Below are 27181 nucleotides of genomic sequence, written 5' to 3'. Positions count from 1 at the left end.
GCTCACAGTTTAGAGGGTTGGGCACAGCCCCGTCCCCCATGGGGCTCACAGTCTCAATTCCCATTTTACAGATGAGGTAACTGAGGCCCAGAGAGGTGAAGTGACTTGTCTAAGTTCACATGGCAGACGAGTGGTGGAGGAGGAATCAGAACCCAGATCCTCTGTCTCTCAGGCCCGGGCTCTTTCCACTAGGCCACGCTGCTGTTTTCCTTTCTGAACACTTGACAGTTTGCCTGCAATCCAAACAGGATCAGTTGGACAACTCACCGAGTTTGCCTTGTTCCAGGCAAGACTGCTCACGTTGTGCCCTTTGGTCAGTTCGCACGAGAAGGACCAGAGCCGCTCCAAAGTGGGTGGAACGACTTCGGAGGCTTGAGGGCTCACTTTCTCACTCTGGATTCCCTCCTCTTCCATGTGTTCATCGATGGTGCCTTCTTCTGGCACTTTTTTGCTATCTTCCGGTTTAATCTTGGGTTCTACAGCATAAATACACTTTCTCTTTAGTATGTCCCTGCGCTGAGAAATACCAGATTTTAAAGGCGCTTTGCAATCCTTATCCCCCTCTCCTCCTCATGCCGCATGTGGTAGGTGAATATTGTTATAGTAATCATGATATTTGTAAAGCACTTACTATGGGCCAAGCACTGAGGAAGATTACAGGGTGGTCAGATAGGGCAATCTGTACCCCAAAAAGAGATTCACAATCTAAAAGCGAGGGACAGCGGGTATCACCCGCATTTTACATAAGAGGAGACTGAGGCCCAGAGAAGTTAAGCAGCTTGCCCGAGGTCACCCAGCAGGCTAGTGGCAGAGCTGGGATTAGAACTCAGGTAATAATAATAATAATTATGGTACTTTTTAAGTGCGTAGCATGTGCCAAGCACTGTTCTAAGCACTAGGGTAGATACGAGATACAAGGGCTCTCAGGCTCAATCCCCATTTTACAGATGAGGTAACTGAGGCACAGAGAAGTTAAGTGACTTGCCCAAGGTCACATGGTCTTCTGACATTCAGCCCCATGCTCTTCCCATTAGGCCATGCTGCAAAATGAAGTCTTTCCAAGGCAAAGAGGAGTGGCTTGAACAATCTGAGATCCATGGTTGTGGACAGACCAGGCTGATACTCCCGATTTTTGAAATCTAATTTCTTCAGCTTGCTTCAGCACATTTCCTGCTAAAGACTGATGAACTAAATGTTCCATGGTCTGCCAGCCAGTCGGTCGATCATACTTACTGAGTGCTTAAGGTGGGCAGAGTGTGATTAAAGGGAGCAAGTCAGGGTGACGCAGAAGGGAGTGAGAGAAGAGGAAAGGAGGGCTTAGTCTGGGAAGGCCTCTTGGAGGAGATGGACCTTCAATGAGGCCTTGAAGTGGGGAGAGTCATTGTCTGTCGGATATGAGGGAGGAAGGGCGTTCCAGGCCAGAGGCAGGACGTAGTTGGCGGTGAGATAGACGAGACCGTGGTCCAGTGAGAAGGTTGGCATTAGACGAGCGAAGTGTATGGGCTGGCTGGGTAGTAGTGAGGTGAGGTAAGAGGGGGCAAGGGGATTGATGGCTTTAAAGCCAGTGATGAGGAGTTTCTGCGTTGAGGATGACATTAGACTCTTGGTGTGTGTGGGCCAGAGCTGACCACATTGTGGCTGCCCCGCCCAGCGTCCCCAGCCACAATCTCAATCCACGCTGCTCGGCACTTCCTCTTGTTCACTCACACTCCCTCAGGGAAGTAAGGCCGCTGCAGGCCCAGATGAGTCTTCTCTTCCTGTTGGCGATATAAAAGCCAACTGAAAGGGACCGGGGGGGCAAGGGAGGAGGGGGAAGAGTTCCTGCCCGTTCCTCTTCCCCCAGCTCCACGTTCCCATGGTCAGAACAGCTGAAGCAGGCTGAAGAAACTAGAATTCAAGATCTGCACAGGTCAGGAGGGGTGGGACGATGGGGGGCCAGTTTGCCCCGCTGCAGCCCGTGCTTTGGCCCTGTACCACAGCGCTGATCTCTTAGATTGGAGGAGGTACAGAAACTAAGCCCTCCCTTTCCTCTTCTCCCACACCCTTCTGCGTCACCCTGATATGCTCCCTTTACCCATCCCCATTCCCAGCCCCGCAGCACTTATGTCCATATCTGCAATTTATTTATTTCTATTAAAGTCTGTCTCCCCCTCTACACTGTAAGATCGCCGTGGGGAGGGAATGTGTCTGTTTATTGTTAGAGGGTACTCTCTCAAGCGCTTAGCATTGTGCTCTGCACACAATAAGTGCTCAATAAATAAGACCGAATGAATGGATGAATAAGGTAGGAACCAGCCTGGACAGATGAGTCTCCGAGAGCACGAGGGCCAGGGCGGGGGAGGGGAAGGAGGTGGAGCGGGGGGCACAGCGAGTGGCTATGGGGGACTGAACTAGGGTGGATGTGAGTGAGAGCACATTGGGACTGGGAAGAAGAAAAATGGGAAATGGAATCTCAGGGGAGAACTTTGGTTTTCCTCTCTCCCTTCCTTCATCCATTCTATTGCATTTATTGAGCACTTACTGTGTGCAGTGCAATGTTCTAAGCACTTGAGAGAGTACAATATAACAATAAACTGACACATTCCCTGCCCACAATGAGTTTACAGTCTAGAACAATTCACTGTTGCAAGGCCTCATCGCTGATGGCTTCGGGGAACAGGGGGGTCACATCTGCCTCAAACCTCAATTTAGAGAAGTCGACTGATTATTTCAACGCGGAATTATCAGAAGGTAATGTAATAATAATAATGATGATGATGGCATTTGTTAAGTGCTTACTATTTGCCAAGCACTGTTCGAAGCACTGGGGGGGGATACAAGGTAATCAGGTTGTCCCACGTGGGGCTCACAGTCTTAATCCCCATTTTACAGATGCGGTAACAGGCGCAGAGAAGTTAAGTGACTTGCGCAAAGCCACACAGCCGACAAGTGGCAGAGCTGGGATTAGAACCCACATCCTCTGACTCCCAAGCCCGTGCTCTTGCCCCTAAACCACACTGCATCTCATTTCCCTGTAATTTCCCTCAACGGCCCAGCCTCTCTGTGCTTCTGAAGACCTTTGAACTGTACCTCAAAGAAAAGTGATCTTAAGCAGAACATATGACACAGTAAGTCCCCTCGAACAGATAGCATTAACTGTAGCTCATTATAGGCAGGGAACGTGTCTGTTTATTCTCTTGCAATGCACTCTCCCAAGCGCTTATAACTATGCTCTGCACATAGTAAGCACTTAATAAATTCCATTGATTAATGGATTAATAATATATGCTGAAAAGATTGATCGCTTTCTAAGTGGATTATTGTTTGATTTTCACGTATCTACTCCAGAGCTTAGCCCAGTACTTGGCCCGTGATATGTAATTTATAAATACCATGACTAGTCACGTTTTAATCATCAGCTATAGTACTGCAGTTTTTCCAATTCATTTTTCCCAGGAAAAAGGTAACTCAAAGATATTCGCGTAGTTTAGTACCTTGTATGTATGTAGTTACAACCATGCTTACCCTCACTTCTTTCAGAACCACAGCCTACCACCGAACATCTGATATCAGGCAAATCTTTCTCGTTGCTTTCCATGGGGATTGTTTCACAGATAACAGTCAGACAGTTTGGGGTAGGTGTTGAAAACCACGTTAGGTAAGTTTGCTTTCTAGAATTTCTTACTCACCACCTCAGACATGACAAAAGTTCTCCAAACGTGATGATGCCGTGATGATGGCATCCTCCTCAAACTGCTTATTTGGGGTTCAGAAATCAGCCCTCAGCTATGGCAAATAAGATAATATTGCTACAGTGCCTTTTCCCTTCTAGAATGTAAGCTCCTTGAGGGCCAGGAACATGTCCACAACTCTGTGGTATTATACTCTCCCAAGCACTTGTATAGTGCTCTGCACATGGTAAGTGCTCAGTAAATATCACTGAACAATTGATTTTTGCCCAAACATTTTATAGTGAGGAATGAGTCATGACATTTGTCATTATTTTTTCTTTTCCCCAGCTTACATGCTTCCAAACTACCACTTCAGCACTTTTACCCTCACATGATACTCTTGTGCATTATGACTTTCATGCCCTTCGGCTTTCTTTCTGTAATTTATGATCTGACTGCCTTCCTGCTAGGTTGCAAGCACCTTGAGGTCAGAGATTGTCTCCCCAGCATCAATCTCTCTAGAGCCCTTGGTACATAGTAGGTAATCAATAAATAGTATTAATTGACTTGCATATGCTGATGGAATGAAGTGTCTGGTACATAGTAGGTGCTCAACAAATACCATTAAAAAGAAGATTAAAGTCTTTTGGTCGGTTGTTCACCTCCTGATGAAATATATATATAGGAGCGAGTCTAATTAAGAGACTCAAAATAGGGTATTCATAATGATTATCCTATGAGACTATCCTTTGAGGATAATTATTTGTCATTATTTCAAAAAATAATCCAGTTATTTCCCAATATTTGTGCCTCTTGGGCCTTGTTGACAGGAAATGAGCATTTTCCAACAATACTGCTTCACCAAAAACATTACATCAAATGATCTACCCTTCATTGGGGCTGCCCTTGTGGGGAGAGAGACAGTATTGAACACTGCAGTGTAGGAACCTGACTCCATGTCAGAAAGTCAGGAGACTGGTTTGGGAAACACGGCTCCAAGGAAAAAGAATATTGGTAAAATGTTTCGCGGGGCCAGACCATGTCTCCTATTAAGAAATGGTTGTTCTTGCATCAGAAAATCTGTGATGAGGATGCTTTAAAAAAAAAAAGGGTATTTGTTAAGCACTTACTATGTTCCAGATGCTGGAGTAGATATAAGCTAATCAGGTTGAACAGAGTCCATGTCCCACATGGGGCTCACGGTCTTAATCCCCATTTTACTGATGAGGTAACTGAGATACAGAGAACGTAAGTGGCTTCTTAAGGTCACAAAGCAGACAAGCAGAAGAGGCGGAATTAGAACCCAGGTCCTCTGAGTCCCAGGCCCAGGCTCTTTCCAGTACGCTATGCTGCTTCACCGTTACTATGTTACTATGTTACTTATGTTGGCAAGCAAGACAGACAAGATCGAGGTACGGCAAATAGGTTGGCAGTAGAGGAGCGAATCGTGAGGACTGGATTGTAGTAGATTAGTGAGGTAGGATAGGAAGGGAAGAGCACATTGAGTGCTTTAAAGCCCACAGAAGAAGCCCAAAAGAAGCTTCTGTTTGATGCGGAGAAGGATGGGCAACCACTGGAGGTGTCTGAGGAGTGAAAAGATGAGAACCAAATGGTTTTTCAGAAAAATGATCCGGGCAGCAGAGTGAGCGATGGAGAGATAGACAGGGAGGTCAGCGAAAAGGCTGATACAGTAGTTGAGTCGAGATATAAGTATTTGGATCAGCGTCGGTAGCGTTTTGGATTCTAGAGATGATGTGAAGGTGGAATAGATAGGATTTGGCTATAGACTGAATATACAGGTTGAATATCCAGGCTGATATACAGGTTGAATATGCAGAATGTCCAGGCAGAACAAAATGTAATTATAAAAATACCTTTCAGGACTTGAAGCTTCCGATAAGCTGCAAGTTTGGGCTGAAATACATTTTCCATCAGAATTCGCTCCATAAAAAATAAATCCTGCTGAAATGTTTCTGATTTGAATATTGCTTCTGAAAGATCTTCTTCCTCCTCTTGCATTTTAGTAAAAACTAAACTTTCTACATCCATTATAGAATTAGTTTTACTAGCTGTAAAATAGAAAGGTAATATTAGAATAACAAAATATATATCCTTTCAAATAAGCAGGCCAGAAGCTTTATGTTCACCCAATTGTCAGATTTTCATTTTTCAGTGCCGGTGGGCTGGGAGTTTCATTTGTCAGGCTGAATTTCCTTGGAGAGTAGCTCTGGATTAGTAGGACTAAAATTGAAGATTTGGGATAATAGGGTAAAAGCACCATGTTAAAACCTTCGCGTCGCCAAATTAACTCAGAGTTACAGACTTTCCAGGGAGCAGAATTCAGTAGAAAAATTGTATTTTTGAAACCGGCCCTCAAAGGGAGAACGAAGATGGGGAGAGCTGGGAATGACATTATCCACCAGGGCTCTGAACAGAGAATCCGGGGAAGAAGGGGAGATTAAATGAGGTAATTGGGCCTGGAAGAAAGCTTATTTCACTTATTTCACTTATTTCAGTGATATCACCTCGCACAACTCAAACTAGTCATCTTTCTACTTGGTAGCAACTTGAGGAACTGGTTTGCTCGGTGAATAAGTGGATCCAAATGGTTGAAACGTGCAATTTGGACAACTCTAGTGTTCACTTGTCCTCATTAAATCTACCCCCCTTTTGAGGATCTGTGACAAAAAGTCATACGACGAGGACCAGCTAGACTGGTATCCTGCAGCAGCAGCAGCCGAGGCGGTAGCAGGGCTAAAAGGGCCTTTTTTTATGGTATCTGTTAAGTGCTTACTATGTGCCAGGCACTGTGCCAAGCACTGACGTAGATACAAATCAATCAGGTTGGACACGGTCCATGTCCCACAATGGGGCTCACAGTCTTAATCCCCGTTTTACAGATGAGGGAACGGAGGCACGAAAAAGGGAAGTCACACAGCGGATGGAGTGGCGGAGCGGTGATTGGAACCCAGGTCCTTCTGACTCCCAGGCACGTGCTCCATCCATGGGGCCATACTGCTTCTCCTTGTGGCTTTCTGGGGTGGGGTATTAGGTGGGGAGGAAGTGGTCTTGGTTGGCCAAGGATTTCAGGACACCACCTCTTTTGCCAGGAAGTGTCACGGAAGGGTCCGGGAAGTGTGCTGATGGAGACTCCCTCCCATCAGGAATGATGAATGAGCATCAGGCCTGAGAGAATCCCTCTCGGGAGAACTGATTACAGTACAAATGGTTTGGTTCGAACCCCGAACCTTCTTTGGCCGCCGCCAGCTTCCGCTAGCGCTCGCAGTGGGCTACGGTTGACAGAGAAGCATCACGGTGTGAAGTGCCGGTGCAGCGAGGCGTAGCGGATAGAGTCCGGGCTTGGGAGTCAGAAGGACCTGCCTTCTAATCCCGGCTCCGCCACTTCTCTGCCATGTTACCTTGTGCAAATCACTTCACTTCTCCGGGCCTCAGTTACCCCATCTATAAAATGGGGATTGAGACTATGAGCCCCGCGTGCGAGAGAGACTGCGTCCAACCCGATTTGCTTGTGTCCGCCCCAGCTCTTAGTACAGTGCCTGGCACATAGTAAGCGCTTAACAAATACCATCATTATTATTATTATTACTATTCAATCGTGGCACTCCATGCTATTCCTGTGAGAACGTGACCATTTCAGGTGAGAGAATCTGAGTGGCCTCATATAAACCGGCACGATAAGCGATTCTGTCAGCTCGCTGTGGGCAGCGAACGTGTCTAACTCTGTTATCTTGTACTCTCCCAAGTGCTTAGTCCACTGCTCTGCCCAGAGTAAGTGCTCAAGAAACACCCTCGATCGTTTGATTGATTTTATGCATTTCTTGGTCCTGAAGTCCCAAGCCTAAGGCTTGTCAGACTAAGACTAAGGGCTAAGAACCTCTGCTTTAAAACATCACGAAATTACCAATTCTTCCATATGCATATCAGTTATTCCTTCATTCAATAGTATTTATTGAGCGCTTACTATGTGCAGAGCACTGTTCTAAGCACTGGGGTAGATACAGGGTAATCAGGTTGTCCCACGTGGGGCTCACAGTTTTCAGCCCCATTTTACAGATGAGGTAACTGAGGCACAGAGAGGTTAAGTGACTTGCCCACAGTCACCCAGCTGACAAGTGGCGGAGCCAGGATTCGAACCCATGACCTCTGACTCCGAAGCCAGTGCTCTTTCCACTGAGCCATGCTGCTTCTCATACCTGAAAGAGATGAACTTGAAACATCAGATCGGGACTGTAAGCTCGTTGTGGGCAGGCAATGTCGCTGTACTTTCCCAAGCGCTTAGTAGAGTGCTCTGCACACAGTAAGCATTCAGTAAATATGATTGAAAGAATGAATGAGTCATGAGGAGAATAATAATAATGGTATTTGTTAAGCACTTACTATGTGCCAAGCAGTGTTCTAAGCGCCGGGGTAGATACGAGGTAATCAGGTTATCCCACGGGGGGGCTCACAGTCTTAATCCTCATTTTACAGATGAGGTCACTGAGGCCCAGAGAAGTTAAGGGACTTGCCCAAAGTCACACAGCTGACAAGTGGCAGAGCCCGGATTAGAAAAGGGACAGAACGAGCATAGAACCAACCGGCCGCATGTGTTGGAGTGGAACTGACCGTACTGTACTTTACGAAAATGAGCGTGCCCCAAATGAAAAGAAACAAAATGTACCTTCCTCTGTGGAGACCCCAGATGGCTTTTGGTCCAGGTCTTTGCTAGGCTCAATTTTCATCCTAGATCTAGGTGTTGTCAGTGTTTTGGATGCTGAACTTGCGAGGTCCAACGTGTTGTAAGAATCATACAAATCCCAGGTAGTCACCATGATGCCTTTAAAAAAGAAGATGTGTAAAATGAAATGGAATTTGTCATCTACCGCCACGAAAAAGTAAAATGTATCTCAGAGGCCGAAAAAAATTTTATATTAGTTTTTGCTGCTCGTTCACAAAAAAAGTATTATCGATCCAATCGATAGCTTTTATTGAGAGAGCCTGTGTGCTCATCGATGATAATAATTATAATAATTATGGTATTTGTTAGGAACTTGTGAGCCCCATGCGGGACAGGGACTGTGTCCAACCTAATTATCTTGTATCTACCCCAGGCCTTAAAACAGTGCTTTACACATAGGAAGCACTTAACAAATTCCATCATTATTATTGTCATTATTAAGTGCCGAGCATTGTTTTAAACACTGGGGTAGATAGAAGGTAAGTGGTTGGACACAGTCCCTGACCCACAGGGGACTCCCAGGCTTAATCCCCATTTTGGAGATGAAGTAACTGAGGCACAGAGGAGTTAAGTGACTTTCCCAAGGTCACACAGCAAGCACGTGGCAGGTCCGGGATTAGAACCTACGGCCTCTGAACCCCAAGCCCGTGCTCTTGCCGCCATCACTGTACTACCCAGTAGGGAGAGTACAAAAGCATCACTGCACAATTCTTGCCCTCAAGGAGTTTACGATCTAGCGCAGCAGACCCCCCCAAAATAAATGACAGATACGAGGAAGAAAGAAAACTGAATAAGTAGCGTGAGTGAGATGAATAAATAAATACACAGTTGGACCCAAAGAGCTAAGAGTTGTAGGTAGGAGGAAAATTAATCGGGGAAGGCTTCTCAGAGGAGAAGAGATTTCCAAAGGGCCTTGAGGACGTGGAGATCACCACTCTTTTTTATGGTATTTGTTAAGCACTTACTATGTCAAACGCTGTTCTAAGCACTGGGGTAGGAACAAGTTAATTAGGTTGGACACAGTCCCTATCCCGCATGGGGCTCAAAGTCGAAGTTGGAGGGAGAACAGGTATCCCCATTTTATAGTTGAGGAAATTGAGGCACAGAGAAGGTAAGTGACTGACCCAAGGTCACACAGCAAGCAATTGGCAGAGAGGGAATTATAACCCAGGTTCTTCTGTAATCTCTCCACTAGACTATGCTGCTTCTCCAGTGTTAATGTTAACCATTAACATTGAAGCAGCGTGGCTCAGTGAAAAGAGCACGGGCTTTGGAGTCAGAGGTCATGAGTTCGACTCCCACTCTGCCTCTTGTCAGCTGTGTGACTGTGGGCAAGTCACTTCACTTCTCTGTGCCTCAGTTCCCTCATCTGTAAAATGGGGATTAAGACTGTGAGCCCCACGTGGGACATCCTGATTCCCCTGTGTCTACCCCAGCGCTTAGAACAGTGCTCGGCACATAGTAAGCGCTTAACAAATACCAACATTATTATTATTATTATTATTAACCAACGATAATGTTAGTAAGCGCTTAACAAATACCAACATTATCATTACACATCCATCTCCCCCTCTAGATTGCAAGCTCGTTGTGGGCAGGGGATGTGTCTGTTTATTGTTGTACTGTCCTCTCCCAAGCGCTTAGTACCGAGCTCCACACCCCGTCAGTGCTCGATCAATAGCACTGAATGAACGTGGGCCTGAAATGGTCTCGTCTCTCAAGGGTCTCTGTGCTTGGTTGAATATCTCTGGACCAGACGGGGTCCCCTGGGGCCCGATTTGAATTGGAATAGTTCAAGAGGTTGCGGTGGGTGAATGTATATAGATAATTATTAGGAGAAGCGGTGTGGCTCAGTGGAAAGAGCCTGGGCTCCGGAGTCAGAGGTCAAGGGTTCGACTCCCGGCTCTGCCACTTGTCAGCTGTGAGACTGTGGGCGAGTCGCTTCACTTCTCTGTGCCTCAGTTACCTCATCTGGAAAATGGGGATTAAGACTGTGAGCCCCATGTGGGACAATCTGATCACCTTGTATCCTCTCCAGTGTTTAGAACAGTGCTTTGCACCTAGTAAGCACTCATCTGGAAAATGGGCATTAACTGTGAGCCTCACGTGGGACAACCTGATTACCCTGTATCCCCCCCAGCGCTTAGAACAGTGCTCTGCACGTAGTAAGCGCTTAACAAATACCAACATTATTATTATTATTATAATTATTCTTCCTATTGGAAGAAGAGACCTCTGACAGTGAAATGTGTCTACGGTGGCTGAGGGGTGTCGGTGTGTACGTCTGTAAATCGAATAGGGGGACTGGGTCCAGACCACACTGTGCCAACACAAAAGCTGTGCCTTGCTGTACTGTTACTGCACTGTTTCCTTTAACAGCGAAACAGAAGGGATTCATTTGAGCAATTTGCCAAAACGGGCTTGATATCCTTGGCATCAAGAGGGAGGCTCCTAACCCACCAAACCCATGGCCGGGTACCCACTCCGAGAAGCAGTTTAACGCTTTGGAAGGGCAACAAAAGATTTTAAAATGCTCTGCGGCCAAATGTCTCCTGGGAATAACTACCTACTCCCAGATGACCTGTTAGAACATAAACAGCACCATTACTCGGTCACTTTATTTGTAAATATTTCTGGGGACTGTCTCCCTCTCCCGTTAGAGTGTAAACTCCTCATTGGCAGAGTTCGTTCATTCATTCAATAGTATTTATTGAGCGCTTACTATGTGCAGAGCACTGTACTAAGCGCTTGGAATGCGCAAATCGGTAACAGATAGAGACAGTCCCTGCCCTCTGACGGGCTTACGGTCTAATCGGGGGAGACGGACAGACGAGGACAATAGCAAAATTATGTCTGAAAAGCTAAAAGAGTCATTGGCTAAAATAGGCACAACTGGGCCGGCAGTTTGAAATGTTTACTAGCCCGTTCCCTCAGCTAGGGGTTGGGTGAGTCCAGTGGTAAAAGGGAAAGGTGTTTAATTTCCCTTAGACTGTTTCCACTTCATTCAGGGTGTAGTCCGGGATGACGTCGTGCCCTTGAAACTTAAAGTATCCCCGGAACTTCTTCTTTTGGAGCAGTAGTGGAAACCAGTAGAGTTGTCTCTTGCTTCTTTGGTTGGCACCCAGTGGGCACTCGTGGCTTAGCGGGTAGAGCCCAGGCCTGGGAGTCAGACCTGGGTTCTAATCCCGGCTCTGCCTTCTAGACCGTGAGCCTGTTGGGTAAGGATTGTCTCTATCTTTTGCCGAATTGGACTTTCCAAGCACGTAGTACAGTGGTCTGCACACAGTAAGTGTTCAATAAATACAACTGAATGAATGAATGAATGAATGTCTGCTGCGTGACCTTGGGCAAGTCATTTCATTTCTCTGGGCCTCAGTTACCTCCTCTGGAAAATGGGGATTAAGAGTGTGAGCCCCTTGTGGACAGGGACTCTGTCCAACCTGATGGACTTGTATCTACCTCAGGGCTTAGAACAGTGTTTGGCACATAGTAAGCCCTTAGCAAGCACCACAATATTAATTTTATTATTTTGATTATTGCTACTAATAATAACAAATACTACCACAAGTCCAACATTCCATCCAGGCGGTCTGCTTCCCTCCAACAGCCGCATTAAAGGAAGGCTTGAGGAATGATGGGATGGCCACCCTCCTCGCCGTCGTCGTCATCATCAGTCATCAACGGGGGTAATATTGAGCACTGTGCCGAGTGCTATGTGTCGAGCACTGTACTACTAAACACTTGGGATAGTACAATGCAACAATAAATGGATACATTCCCTGCCCACAACGAGCTTACAGTCTAGAAGGGGAATGTGAATTGGGAATGTAATTATTATTAAAATTCATGAATTTTTTTATGGTATTTGTTAAGCGCTCGCTAAGTGTCGGGCACTGAACTAAGCGCTGGGGTACATACAAGCTAGTCAGGTTGGATGTAGTCCCTGACCCACATGGGGCTCACGGTCTTAATCCCCATTTGACAGATGAGGGAATGAGGCACGGATAAGTGAAGTGACTTGCCCAGCAGACAAGCGATAGAGCCGGAATTAGAACCCAGATCCATTCATTCATTCATTCAATAGTATTTATTGAGCGCTTACTATGTGCAGAGCACTGTACTAAGCGCTTGGGATGAACAAGTCGGCAACAGATAGAGACAGTCCCTGCCGTTTGACGGGCTTACAGTCTAATCGGGGGAGATCCCTCCGACTCTCAGGCCTGTGCTCCATCCACTAGGCCATGCTGCTTCTCGACATCATTTTTTCCCCCTCTCAACATCAGCTGGAGTAGTCACTGCCTAAACAGCATTGTAGGATCAGTGCTCTGCACATAGTAAGCGCTCAATAGATACTATTGAATGAATCAGTTCCCCTGTGTCGCAAGGTGAACACTCCTGACGGTCCTACATTAAGGAAAATGTGTGTGAGAGTATGCTTGACTGCATGGACATAAACAGTTTTTTCCTGACCACATCGCATTCTATCGGGGGAGATGCTGTGGGTCAGAAGAATGTTCCCTAACGGCACCCTACCCAAAATGTCTTCTTGAACAACTGGCTTTACTAGAATTTGGGAACACAGTTATAGAAGCTAAATAAACAGTCCCTGGGGTCAAGGAGCATACAATCTAATTAGAGAGGCAAGCGATCACCTATCCCCAACATACAATAGCCTCTCAATAACATCTATGATTGCTTTTATCTTTACATTATAATTGTTACTGACCATTGCTACTGGTACTGTGACTCCTATTAGTCACTGAAAGGTAAATAAATGGTGATTATTGTGAGTTTTGAAGCCACCGTCCCTAAGGACTCCCCAGGTACAACACTCTTAGAACTCTCTGCCTTACCACAGGTAAACAACGTTGGTATTTGTTAAGCGCTAAGTGCAGAGCACTGTTCTAAGCACTGGGGTAGATACAGGGTAATCAGGTTGTCCCACGTGAGGCTCACAGTTAATCCTCATTTGACAGATGAGATAACTGAGGCACAGAGAAGTTAAGTGACTTGCCCACAGTCACACAGCCGACAAGTGGCAGAGGTAAACCAATCCTGGGGCCAAAGTTTTCTTTTCTTCGGGCCCCTGTAATGCCATCAACTGATCCTTGGGGCCTTAAATTGGTTTCTTATTTTTGTGAGAGATAATAATAATGTTGGTATTTGTTAAGCACTTACTCTGTGCCGAGCACCGTTCTAAGCGCTGGGGTAGACACAGGGGAATCAGGTTGTCCCACGTGGGGCTCACAGTCTTAATCCCCATTTTACAGATGAGGTAAGTGAGACACCGAGAAGTGAAGTGACTTGCCCACAGTCACACAGCTGACAGGTGGCCGAGCCGGGATTCGAACCCATGACCTCTGACTCCAAAGCCCGGGCTCTTTCCACTGAGCCACGCTGCTTCTCTAATGACCAGGCACCAGGCACGTCTCCTCCAAGAGGCCTTCCCTAACTAAGCCCTTGTTTCCTCTTCTCAGTGCTTGACCTAGTAAGCGCTTAATACCATCATTATTATTATTTTCTCCCACTCCTTTCTGCGTCGCCCTGATTTGCTCTTTTTTTTTTTTATCCTAGCCCCTAAGTACTTATGTCTCGATCCGTAATTTATTTATTTAGATTAATGTCTCTCTCCCCCTCTAGACTGTAAGATCGTTGTGTGCAGGGAACGTGTCTCCCGACTGTTGTATTGTCTTCTCCCAAGTGCTTAGCGCAGTGCTCTGCACACAGTAAGCGCTCAATAAATACCACTGACTGGTTGAAATCTTGATCACAGCCTTTAACCTTGGCTTCGGTTCCCTGAAGAAGGATGTCTTAACCAAAGTCAGAGTCTGAAAGAGTGGCAAGGTAAGCTCCCGGACAGACGAGTATTTTTGTTTCTGGTGTACTCACCTGAAATTCTAGCACACTGTTTTGCACTCAGAAGGCGCTCAATAAATATTACTGAATGACTACCTGAGGAGGCAGATTCAGGAGATGTGTAAAGCTTTGCACCAGACTGGTTGAGGGGAGATTGAAGAGCTTCTTCAGCCTTGAATTTTAATGAATTTGCTGCTGTGTAAAATTACCTTCATCGTCCACTTGGATTTGGTCACACTGGACTTCCTTGTTTTTTGATGCTCTGTTAAAAGTCTGCATCATCCTTTCAACATATCGATCGTTCCCAGGCTTATTTTTGCACAATTCTTCATACACCTTGTTCCGATTCCTTTGAAAAATAAAACGTAACCTACTTCTCAACCAATCAGGAAGGAATTACATAAAAAGTCACAGAAGACCACTCAGGTCATCTCTATTTCCTTCCAAATACACTCTTAGGCCAAGTTTTCACTGGCAACTGCCTCGATTCGACACTTTGCTGTCACATTGGAGAATCCAATCAATCAATTGTATTTATTGAGCCTTACTGTGAGCACGGTACTAAGCGCTTGGGAGAGTACAATATAACAGAGTTGGTAGACACATTCTCTGCCCACAGTGAGCTTACAGCCTAGGGGGAGACAGATATTAATGGAAATAAATTACAGATATGGGCGTAAGTGCTGTGGGGCTGATAGAGGGGTGAATAAAGGGAGCAAATCCAAGGGTGCAGAAGGGAGGGGGAGAAGAGGAAATGAGGGCTTAGTCAGGGAAGGCCTCTTTTAACAAGGATACGGGGAGAATGATCAGATAGGAAGAGGGAAGATATTCCGGGCCAGAGACAGGACTGGTCCCCCAGTTTTCATCAAGTTCCTTGCAAGAAGAATCCCTCATCTCCCTTCTGCTTTCTCTGCTGCTTCCACATGAATATCCCTTCACAAACAGTTGCAGATTCACATATTTGTGAGAACCAAACCGGAAGAATTCTCTTAATTGGAAAGAGATTCTATGCTGTTTGAATTAGATGCTCTTTTGGCTAATTAGCTATTGAGCAAGTCCTGCAAAAACAGACTCTCTCAGTCAGTCAGCTGTATTTATTGAGTGCTTACTGGGTGCAGAGCACTGTACTGAGCACTTTGGGAGAGTACAAAATAACAATAAACACACATTTCCTGTCCACAATGGGCTTAGGGTCTAGAGGACTGTACTACTTTACAGACTGTACTACTTTAAAAAGGTTCCGAGACAAGCAACCAAGATGACCAGGTGTAGGGAGAAATTTTTTCAAAGGATTTTCAAGTGTTTAAGGTTCTTTAGTCTGGAAAAATACAGAAGGAGAAGCAGGACATGATTAGTTTAAAAAGAATGAAAGGTGTTAACATGGAATTGTCGTTCAAATTCCACAGCGTTCAAGTGAGGAGACACCCTCTACACTGTGAATGTGTCTACCAACTCTGTTATATTGTACAATCCCGAGTGTTTAGTACAGTGCTCTGCACGTAGTCAATAAATACCACTGATTGATTGATTGATACCCACTGAAGCTTGGAGGATTCAAAACAACAACAAAAAAAGGAAACGTTTCTAGAAATCTTTTACAAGTTCTGCAGGCAGGAAATACTGGGGGGTCGAAGGGAGGTTTGGATAAATCCGTGGACCAGCCACCCGTAATAACTGTCTAGAGGAAAAGTCAGGGGTTCTTGAGGGTACATGCCAACTGTGAGGATGGCTCTATGCCTCACTCTAAGAAATACCAATGTATTCGTGAAGTTTTGGTGTATCGTCCGGGCTTGGCCCAACTCTGGCTAGATGAATTTTCCTGGCTCAATCCTCCAGCTAACCCAAGCCCACGCAGAACCCCAACTGTCCGTACTTGATCTTTTACTGACTGCCCTACTTGGCAAGAGATGCATCTCATTAGCCAGCAGGCTGAATTATTTTCAAGACTGGGAAACGAATGAGCTGTAGGAGTTAAAATTCACTGGAATGAATGATTAGAGAAAAAGATCATTCCATCAGATTTAGCTGTAGTAGACTTTGTTTTCCTTAGCATTTTCCAAATGACAGAATCAACGAAGCGAACTCTGATAGGTATAAGGTACATACTTCACTGCCTCCGCTTCTTCGGATTCTATGGATATCATGACAGGTGGTAAGTTGAGGAGCACCAGAGTTTTGGTCTCTTTGAGCAATATCTCCACTTTTTTATCTAAGTCTTCTTTGGTCAGCTGCTCCTGAACCACTTCTTGTTTAACCTGTACATCTGACAGACGACATAACAAAAAGACATACCCTCTCTTAGAATGAATGGGTACCTCTGGTTCTCAGCACCCGTTGGTCATTGGGTTAAATCTCTACAGAAATGCTAAATGAAGATGTACCTCATCTTAAGGTCTCTTGCCTTTTATCACCGGTTTTCATTATCACGGAGAAGCAGCGTGGCTCGGTGGAAAGAGCCTGGGCTTGGGAGTCAGAGGTCATGGGTTCGAATCCCAGCTCTGCCACCTGTCAGCTGGGTGATTGTGGGCAAGTCACTTAACTTCTCTGTGCCTCAGTTCCCTCATCTGTAAAATGGGGATTAACCGTGAGCCTCACGTGGGACATTCTGATGACCCTGTATCTACCCCAGCGCTTAGAACAGTGCTCTGCACATAGTAAGCGCTTAACAAATACCAATATTATTATTATTCTCCCTTTAGAAAGAGTAAGTAAAACCCAAATGCCAAAAGTTAGATTCTTCATCCAATCTGACACAAAAGTCAGTGGCGAGGGTCTGCTGATTCCCTGTAGCCTATCTTCTCTTCCATTATGCCGCTCTGGCTCTCTTTAATGTTTTGTAAAGTGGAACGGACTTCAAGAAAGACCACAGAGTGTGATTTGATTGTAACTACAACGGTACATTTTCTTACCAGAATAACTGAACAGTGTGTCTCGTTTAAAAAGGGGTTCTTCTATGTCTTCTGCCAGGGACTCGGTTGTAGATAAGCTCGATTTGGAAAAGTAGCTGCTTCCAAATGCTGACCTTTAGTCATAAAGAAGAGTTGAAACATAATAATTTATTTAAGAGCAGGGCTGTTCACAGGGGAATCAGGATCTGGTAGTAACCCAAATATCGGCTGGAAAAATGATTCAGTGAGCTGCCAACTGTCAAATATTTGGCATTTGACAACAACAACAATAATGGTATTTATTAAGCGCTTACTCTGTGCCAGGCACTGTACTAAGCGCTGGGGTGGATACACACAAATCGGGTTGAACACAGTTCCTGTCCCATGTGGGGCTCACGGTCTCAATCCCCGTTTTACAGATGAGGTAACTGAGGCACCGAGAAGTCAAGTGACTGGGGGTAATTTACCAGCACAGGAGCCACCTACAGTAAATGCCCACCTTGATTTGATCCTTTTAGCAGGAAAGAATTAATCGAGGATCCAAAGAAGTTCCGGAAACATCGGAGGAAGGCAAGCTTGTGTTTAAGATTCGGAGGGAAGGACGGAGAATCAGCAGAAAGAAGACGATGGAAGGCAAATTTTAACAGGTTTGGAGGGCTGGTAGGAAAGATGCAGAGGGAAAGAAATGGAAAAGATAAAGGGAAAATTGTACTTATTGAGCATCCACTGGGCGCCAAGCAATGTACTAAGTGCTTACGAAGTACAAAACGGAGAAGCGACGTGATGCCTGCCCACAAAGAGCTTATGCTCTTAAGGACGGAAGGAGGTCGCACTTTATCAAAGGACCCAAGAGAGCTAACTGTTGTTCAGTCATTAGATTATAAAGTCCATGAGGGTAGGAACTTATGTCTTACCACTGCCAAAGTCTCCCAAATGCTTAGTACAGCGCTTAGCACTTAGAAGGGCCTCGATACATGCCGTTAACCGACCGATTGAAAGATAGTTCTTCTGTATGTGGGAAGGACAAAGAAGAATAACAAGAAGCCAAATTAGCTAAACCCAGAACTCAGCAGGGCAAAGGGCAAAGCTGAGGAAGCACTAAAGCTAGACAGGAAATTAAAATTTGCATAAGACATAAAAATGGTCCAGTTGTATCAGACAAAGAAGCAGTGTGAGAAAAATGTGTCCCTTCAACATAGAAAAGATAGGCTGATAGCATAACTAGAAAAAGGAAGAGGTATTTGATGTGGTTTTTTTCCGTATTTGAGCTATTTTATAAAGGTTGAAGTGGACAGTTGACAAGGACAAGTTCCTCTTGCCAGGGAAGGTTGAAGAGGCAAACAAGAATGGAAAAAGAATGATTAAAAATAATAGTAGTCTTTATCAAGTGCTGGCTATATGTCAAAGTCCTAGGGTAATATGAGAATCAATATAATCAGATCAGACAGAGTTAAACAGTTTTACAAACTATAGTTTCACAATAAAGCCCTGAATTGGCCACGATCTAGGGCTGGCCTGACCAGTTCAGTATAAAAATGCGAGGAGAAAAGACTAGCAGTGCCTTAGGGCTGCAGAAAAAGTTGCATGTGACAACTGTTATCATTATTATTATGGTATTTGTTAAGCGCTTACTATGTGTCAAGCACTGTTCTAAGCATTGGGATAGATATAAGGTAGTCAAGTGGGCCACAGTCCCTTTCTCTCATGGAGCTCACCATCTAATTAGGAGGGAGAACAGGTATTGAATCCCCATTTTACAGTTGATGTAACTGAGGCACAGAGAAGTGAAGTGACTTGCCCATGGCCACCCAGCAGATAACTAGCAGAACTGGGACTAAGCCTGTGCTCTTTCTACTAGGCCATGCTCCTTAAAAATACATTTTAAATTATTTTTAAATGCATGCTCGCTACATGGCATCGTGGCTCAATGGAAAAAGCATGGGCTTGAGAGTCAGAGGTCATGGGTTCAAATCCCGGCTCAGCCGCTTGTCAGCTATGTGACTTCGGGCAAGTTACTTAACTTCTGTGTGCCTCAGTTACCTCATCTGTAAAATTGGGATTAAGACTGTGAGCCCCATGTGGGACAACCTGATCACCTTGTATCCTCTCCAGCTCTTAGAACAGTGAGGATACAATAACTATAATAAACTATAATAATAAACTATAGGCAGGGAGAAGCAAGAATCTTGAGACAGGTGCATCCGTGCTGCAGTGAGGGGTAAAGGCAGGAGTTAGTACCCAGGTGGTGCAGGAGGAGAGAGGGTAGGAGTTGATAATGTTGGTATTTGTTAAGCGCTTACTATGTGCAGAGCACTGTTCGAAGCGCTGAGGGAGATACAGGGTAATCAGGATGTTCCACGTGAGGCTCACAGTTAATCCCCCTTTTACAGATGAGGTAACTGAGGCCCAGAGAAGTGAAGTGACTTGCCCACAGTCACACAGCGGACAAGTGGCAGAGCCGGGATTCGAACCCATGACCTCTGACTCCCAAGCCTGGGCTCTTTCCACTGAGCCACGCACTAGAGAAGCAGCACGGCATACTGGATAGAGCCCGGGCCCGGGAGTCAGAAGGACCTGGGCTCTAATGCCGGCTCCGCTACTTGCCTGCTGTGTGACGTTGGGCAAATCACTTCACTTCTCTGGGCCTCAGTCACCTCACCTGTAAAATGGGGGTTGAGATTGTGAGCCCCACGTGTGACAGGGACTATGTCTGACCCCATTTGCTTGTATTCACCCCAGCTCTTAGTACAGTGCCTGGCACATAGTAAGTGCTTAGCAAATACCATATTAATAATAATACCCAAGTGCCTAGAAGGTGGAGAAGTGCTGACGTGGCAGAAGAGGGGCGAATAGGATGAAGGAGATGAAAGGGAACTGTTCCCTTATGGCACCTGAGTACCTCAGTGTTGGAAGGAGAGAAAGAGAGACAGGAAGGGAAAGAGAGAGAGAAATAAGGCCGCGTGGAAGCTCATCGGTCAAACTTGGCTTCTCAAATGGACCCACTGGTGAGTCCCACAGAAAACTTGACTTTTGACTATGGTGGGGTGATCTACATCCCCACTGGCTTGGGGAGGTGAGCAGCGTGGCACGGGCTTGGGAGTCAGAGGTCATGGGTTCTAATTCCGGTTCCGCCGCTTCAATGGGGATTGAGACTGTGAGCCCCACGTGGGACAACCCGATCACCTTGTATCCCCCCCAGTGCTTAGAACAGTGCTTTGCACATAGTACAGGAGTGCACCGTAATAAATGCTCGGGTAGCGAAAAACCACCGAATTACATTCCCGGACCGCAAGGCGCTTACCCTTGAATGGGCGTAAAAGACATATTACAAAGAGAGGAATCAGAAGATCTTACAACCGAACACATAGACATAAGCGCTGAGGATGGGTACAGATAAATCCCCAAGTGCTAGAGATGGCTGATGGGATTATACAGCTCCAGGGAGCTGGGAGTTGATCAGGGAAGGCTGGTTGGTGGATTGCGGATTTCAAGAGGGTTGCGGGGGTAAAGAGTTGGAAGGGCAAGGCTAATTTCCCCCACTCTGGGCAAATCCGTACAGAAGTGTGGCCATGGGAAAATTACGGGGTGAGCAATACGCACCTAGACTGCAGTTATCTCATTCTGGATCGTTATGAAATGATCGTTCCACCAAATTCCACAAGATGAAAAACTGGCTCATAATGATGATGATGATGGTATTTGTTAAGCGCTTACTATGTGCAGAGCACTGTTCTAAGCGCTGGGGTAGACACAGGGGAATCAGGTTGTCCCACGTGGGGCTCACAGACTTCATCCCCATTTTACAGATGAGGTAACTGAGGCACGGAGAAGTGAAGCGACTTGCCCACAGTCACACAGCTGGCAAGTGGCCGAGCCGGGATTTGAACTCATGACCTCTGACTCCAAAGCCCGGGCTCTTTCCACTGAGCCACGCTGCTGACCACTCTACTAAATAGTTGAATATTCTGTCGGATGCTCAGGATCTAACTTGGGCCCCAAATGAAATGATCTTATGCCCAGTCATCCCTGTGGACACTAAATCAAGAGTGGAGTCCCCCCCGCCAAAAAAATTATTTGAATGAATCTATTACAGTAAAGGTAATGAAACAATAATGCTTTACGTTCAAAACAAATCCTTCCTTCCACGGAGAAAAATCATGTTACAAACATTTGACTCTAACAATATCCCTCGGGGTTATGCAAATGAGTTGCATAGAATCCATGTAAAAAAGAATCACCCCCTACCTTGAGAAAGGAAAACTGACAGTTGTTATTGTAGTTTGATAATAAGAGAGGGAAGATAAGTCAGACATAATAGATATATCTTGTGGTCCTAAGAATTTGCTGTGCTTAAGCTGGGTGGTCCCATCTGGGTGGTAAAGAGGTCGCGGGGTTACATCTCTTCCTTGCTCATCAAAAATCTGTAGAAAATAGCAAATTAGATATCCAAATTGAAAACGGAGTTTGAAAAGCAAGCACCACTTGCAGCCTAACAGAACACTAGGAAGAAGGATGTCAATACGGGCAGGGAACAAACATTTTTGTCTACCAATATGGAAGCAGCGTGGCCTAATGGATAGAGCATAGACCTGGGAGTCCGGACATGGGTTCTAACCCCGGCTCTGCCACTCGTCTGCCGTGTGACCTTGAACAAGTCACTTCACTTCACTGAGCCTTAGTTTCCTCCTTAACTGAGTAACGTTTTACCTCAGTAAAATGGGGATTAAGACGATGAGCCCCATGTGGGACATGGACTGTGTCCAACCTGATTAGCTTGTATCTAGCCCAGAGCTTAGAACGGTGCCTGGCACACAGTCAGCGCTTAGCAAATCTTGTTATTATTATTAAATCTGTCATACTGTATCTCCCAAGTGCTTAGTATGGTGCTCTGCACATGGTAATAACGTTGGTATTTGTTAAGCGCTTACTATGTGCAGAGCACTGTTCTAAGCGCTGGGGTAGATACAGGTAATCAGGTTGTCCCACGTGAGGCTCACAGTCCCCCTTTTACAGATGAGGGAACTGAGGCCCAGAGAAGTGAAGTGACTTGCCCACAGTCACACAGCTGAGAAGCGGCAGAGCCGGGATTCGAACCCATGACCTCTGACTCCCTAAGCCCGGGCTCTTTCCGCTGAGCCACGGTGATGGACTGCTTGAGTGAGCCGATGGGGAGGAGTTTTTGTTTGATGCGGAGGTGGATGGACAACCACTGGAGATTTTTGAGGAGTGGGGTGACATATCCTGAATCTAGTATTTAGTGAGTACGTCCTTCACGCACGGACACTCTACTAAGCACTTGGGAGAGTATGGCACCGCTGAGTAGCCCGCCGCTCTTGCCAGCGATCCCGAGTAGCTTCGACATGTCTCAGAGCACGAACGTCATCTGAGTTCTAGACGCTGATTTATTTTCACCATTCCACGTTTAAAGAACAGTATTCAATTCTATTACGCTGCACTCTCCCAAGCACTTACCGCAGTGCTCGGCACACAGTAAGCGCTCAACGAATACCACTGAGTGATTGAAGAGCACCGAGCGTTTGACCTCTACGACGGCCTTGCGTTTTTAAACTACTTCAATCGTATTTATTGAGCACTGACCGTGTGCGGAGCACTGTACTAGGCGCTTGACTATTTGATTTCCGGCACGAAAAGGCTACCTGTATGATCTGCTTGTTGCCTACAAGGGATCCTTTATCTGCCGTTCGTCCGTCGGAAATTCCGGCTATGCTTCTTCGGCTAAACCGTCCCAGTCTGCTTGGGTTGATGCTCGGCCTTCTGGAGCTAGAGGCATTAGAGCCTTTCCTCTGGTCTGCGGCGGAAGGCCTTCCGTAGCGAAAGAGAAAGCAGGGTGAGTTCATTCGTTCGTTCGATCGTATTTACTAGGCACTGCCTGAGTGGAGAGCACTGGGCTAAGCGCTGGGGAAAGTACGATACGACAATTAACGGACGTATTCGCTGCCCGCCACGAGCTTACAGTCTAGAGGACGAGCTTACGGTCCAGAGGGGCAGGAGGTGCTGATTCAGGGCACCCTGGGTAATCATAATAACGTTGGTATTTGTTAATAATAATGTTGGTATTTGCTAAGCGCTTACTATGTGCAGAGCACTGCTCTAAGCGCTGGGGTAGATACAGGGTCGTCAGGTTGTCCCACGTGAGGCTCACAGTCTTCATCCCCATTTTACGGATGAGGGAACTGAGGCACAGAGAAGTTAAGTGACTTGCCCACAGTCACACAGCCGACAGGTGGGGGAGCCGGGATTCGAACCCATGACCTCTGACTCCCAAGCCCGGGCTCTTTCCGCTGAGCCACGCTTGCTTACTACGTGCAGAGCACTGTTCTAAGCGCTGGGGGAGATACAGGGTCATCAGGTTGTCCCACGGGAGGTTCACAGTTAATCCCCATTTTATTCATTCATTCATTCATTCATTCAATAGTATTTATTGAGCGCTTAGTATGTGCAGAGCACTGTACTAAGCGCTTGGAATGTACAAATCGGTAACAGATAGAGACGGTCCCTGCCCTTTGATGGGCCCACGGTCTAATCGGGGGAGACGGACTGACGAGAACAATAGCAATAGAATCGAGGGGATGAACATCTCATTAAAACAATAGCAAATAAATAGAATCAAGGTGATGTACATCTCATTAACAAAATAAGCAGGGTAATGAAAATATATACAGTTGAGCGGACGAGTACAGTGTTGGGGGGAGGGGAAGGGAGAGGGGGAGGAGCAGAGGGAAAGAGGGAAAGAGGGGAAAAGAGGGCTTAGCTGAGGAGAGGTGAAGGGGGGTAGAGGCGGAGCAGAGGGAGCAGAGGGGAAAGGGGAGCTCAGTCTGGGAAGGCCTCTTGGAGGAGGTGAGCTTTAAGTAGGGTTTTGAAGAGGGGAAGAGTAACTGAGGCCCAGAGAAGTGAAGTGACTTGCCCACAGTCACACAGCCGACAAGTGGCAGAGCCGGAATTCGAACCCATGACCTCTGACTCCCAAGCCCGGGCTCTTTCCACTGAGCCACGCTGGGTAAGGTGACTGACTAGGGGCCGCACGAAAACCCCAGGATAATTTAATCGGGCATGAACCCCTTTTTTCTCCCCTTTTCCCTCCCTCTTCTGGCCTTCCCCGCCGTCTTTAGCCAACACCATCTGGCCCCTTGAGGACAGAAAGGGGTCTCACGATGGGTTGGGGGGCGTCCACCTAAGTACCCTTCTGCCTTTACAGGCTGTTAGGGGCAGCCTGGCGTAGTGGATAGAGCACAGGCCCGGGAGTCAACAGGTCGTGGGTTCTAATCCGGGCACCGCCACTTGTCTGCTGAGTGACCTTGGGCGGGTCATTCATTCGCTCGTATTTATTGAGCGCTTACTGCGCGCAGAGCGCCGTACTAAGTCACTTCACTTCTCTGGGCCTCAGTTGTCTCCTCTGTAAAATGGGGTTGAGACTATGAGCCCCACGTGGGACAGGGACTGTGTCCGACCCGATTCGCTTGGATCCACCCCAGCGCTCAGAACAGTGTCTGGCGCATGGAAAGTGCTTAACAAATACCATAATTATTATTATTGACCCATAGTAAGTGCTTAACCAATACCATGATAATGATAGCTATCATTATTAAAAGGGCAACCTGGGGAGGAGGGTGGGCGGCGGGTGGGAGGCCAGAGCAGGGAAAGGGCCGGGGGAGATGGATGGATGGATGGCATGGCGTATTGGCCAGAGCATGGGCCTAGGAGTCAGAAGGTCATGGGTTCTAATCCTGCCTCTGCCACTTGTCTGGTGTGTGACCTTGGGCAAGTCACTTCACTTCCTCTGTGCCTCAGTTTCCTCATCTGTAAACTGAGGATTGAGACTGTGAGCCCCCTGTGGGACAGGGACCGTGTCCAACCTGGCTTGCTTGTATCCAACCCAGCGCTTAGAACTGTTCTTGACACGTACTAAACACTTCATAATTTGCTTGTATCCACCCCAGAGCTTGGCACCCAGCAAGCACTCCACAAATCCCACATTTATTATTATTCATTCATTCATGCACTCATATTTATTGAGCGCTTACTGTGTGCAGAGCACTCTACTAAGAAGTGGCATGGCCTAGTGGCAAGAGCACGGGCTTGGGAGTCAGGGGACATGGGTTCTAATCCCGGCTCGGCCCCCTGTCTGCTGTGTGACCTTGGGTGGGTCACTTCACTTCTCTGGGCCTCAGTTACCTCATCTGTAAAATGGGGATGAAGACTGTGAACCTCATGAGGGACAGCGACTGCGTCCAACCCGGTTACCTTGTATCTACCACAGCTTAGAACAAGTGCTTGGCACATAGTAAGTGCTTAATGACTACCATAATCATTGTTATGATTCTTCTTATGACCCCAGCCCTTAGAACAGTGCTTGGCACATAGTAAGTGCTTAACAAATACCATAATTATTACCCCATTGCTTAGGACCGTGCTCGGCACATAGTGAGTGCTTAATAAATACCATAATAATAATTATTATTATTATTACCCCAGCACTTAGAACAGTGCTTGGCACATAGTAAGCACTTAAATACCATAATTATTATAATTATTATTACCCTAGCTCTTAGAACAGTGCTTGGCACATAGTAAGCACTTAAATACCATAATTATTATAATTATTATTACCCTAGCTCTTAGGGTAACAGTGGCTGGCACCTAGTAAGCGCCTAATGCATACCATAATTATTATTATTACCCCAGCGCTTACAACAGTGGTTGGTACATAGTAAGCACTTAACAAATACCATAATCATTGTCATTATCGTTACTGCAGTGCTTAGAACAGTGCTTGTGGCTGAGCGGAAAGAGCACGGGCTTGTGAGTCAGAGGTCATGAGTTCTAATTCCGGCTCTGCCACTTGTCTGCTGTGTGACTTTGGGCAAGTCGCTTCACTTTTCTTTGCCTCAGTTCCCTCATCGGTAAAATGGGGATGAAGACTGTGAGCCCCACGTGGGACAACCTGATTACCTTGTATCTACCCCAGCGCTTAGAACAGTGCTTGGCGCATAGTAAGAGCTTAAGAAATCTCGGCAAGGACAAGTCGGCAACAGAGACAACCTGTCTCCCCCATTCTAATAATAATAATAATTATTATTATGGTATTTGTTAAGCGCTTACTGTGCTGAGCACTGTTCTAAGCGCTGGGGTAGATACAGGGCAATCAGATTGTCCCACGTGGGGCTCACAGTTTTTTTTTTAAAATCCCCATTTTTACAGATGAGGCACAGAGAAGTGAAGTGACTTGCCCAAGGTCACACAGGCTGTGTGACCTGTGTTCTAGGCTGTGAGCCCATTGTTGGGCAGGGACAGTGCTCTGCACACAGTGAGCGCTCAATCAATACGTCTGAATGAATTGTCTCCGTTGCCGACTTGTCCTTTCCAAGCGCTGAGACCAGGGCTCCGCACACAGTGAGCGCTCAATCAGTACGACTGAATGAATTGTCTCTGTTGCCGACTTGTCCTTTCCAAGCGCTTTGACCAGGGCAACGCACACATTAAGCGCTCAATCAATAGGACTGAATGAATTGTCTCTGTTGCCGACTTGTCCTTTCCAAGTTTGCTTAGTCCAGTGCTCCGCACACAGTGAGCGCTCAGTCAATACGACTGAATGAATTGTCTCTGTTGCCGACTTGTCCTTTCCAAGCGCTTAGTCCAGTGCTCCGCACACAGTGAGCGCTCAATCAATACGTCTGAATGAATTCTCTCTATTGCCGACTTGTCCTTTCCAAGCGCTTAGACCAGTGCTCCGCACACAGTGAGCGCTCAATCAATACGACTGAATGAATTGTCTCCGTTGCCGACTTGTCCTTTCCAAGCGCTTAGACCAGGGCTCCGCACACATTACCTCTAAATCAATAGGACTGAATGAATTGTCTCTGTTGCCGACTTGTCCTTTCCAAGCGCTTAGTTCAGTGCTCCGCACATAGTGAGCGCTCAATCAATACGACTGAATGAATTGTCTCCGTTGCCGACTTGTCCTTTCCAAGCGCTTAGCCCAGGGCTTAGCACACAGTGAGCGCTCAATCAATACGACTGAATTGTCTCCG

The 27181-nt window shown here is 46.3% G+C and overlaps 1 protein-coding gene across 1 annotated transcript in view; it reads right to left on the bottom strand.

Moving 5' to 3' along the window:
• Positions 1–27181, bottom strand: part of DNAI4 (dynein axonemal intermediate chain 4) — a 42651-nt gene that overhangs the window by 14268 nt on the left and 1202 nt on the right. The window contains exons 2-9 of the mRNA XM_029046789.2: positions 22790–22955; positions 21378–21553; positions 17154–17266; positions 16351–16507; positions 14454–14593; positions 8332–8487; positions 5525–5719; positions 268–476 (exon numbers count right to left, since the gene is read on the bottom strand). Of these exons, the coding sequence (XP_028902622.1) occupies positions 268–476; positions 5525–5719; positions 8332–8487; positions 14454–14593; positions 16351–16507; positions 17154–17266; positions 21378–21553; positions 22790–22955 (1312 nt within the window). The remainder of the gene's footprint in view (positions 1–267; positions 477–5524; positions 5720–8331; positions 8488–14453; positions 14594–16350; positions 16508–17153; positions 17267–21377; positions 21554–22789; positions 22956–27181) is intronic.

Source organism: Ornithorhynchus anatinus, chromosome 18, assembly GCF_004115215.2.
Source record: "Ornithorhynchus anatinus isolate Pmale09 chromosome 18, mOrnAna1.pri.v4, whole genome shotgun sequence".
In the NCBI taxonomy this organism is placed as follows: domain Eukaryota; kingdom Metazoa; phylum Chordata; class Mammalia; order Monotremata; family Ornithorhynchidae; genus Ornithorhynchus; species Ornithorhynchus anatinus.
Note: the sequence above shows the minus strand (reverse complement) of the source record. Positions and strands in the feature narration are given on the sequence as shown.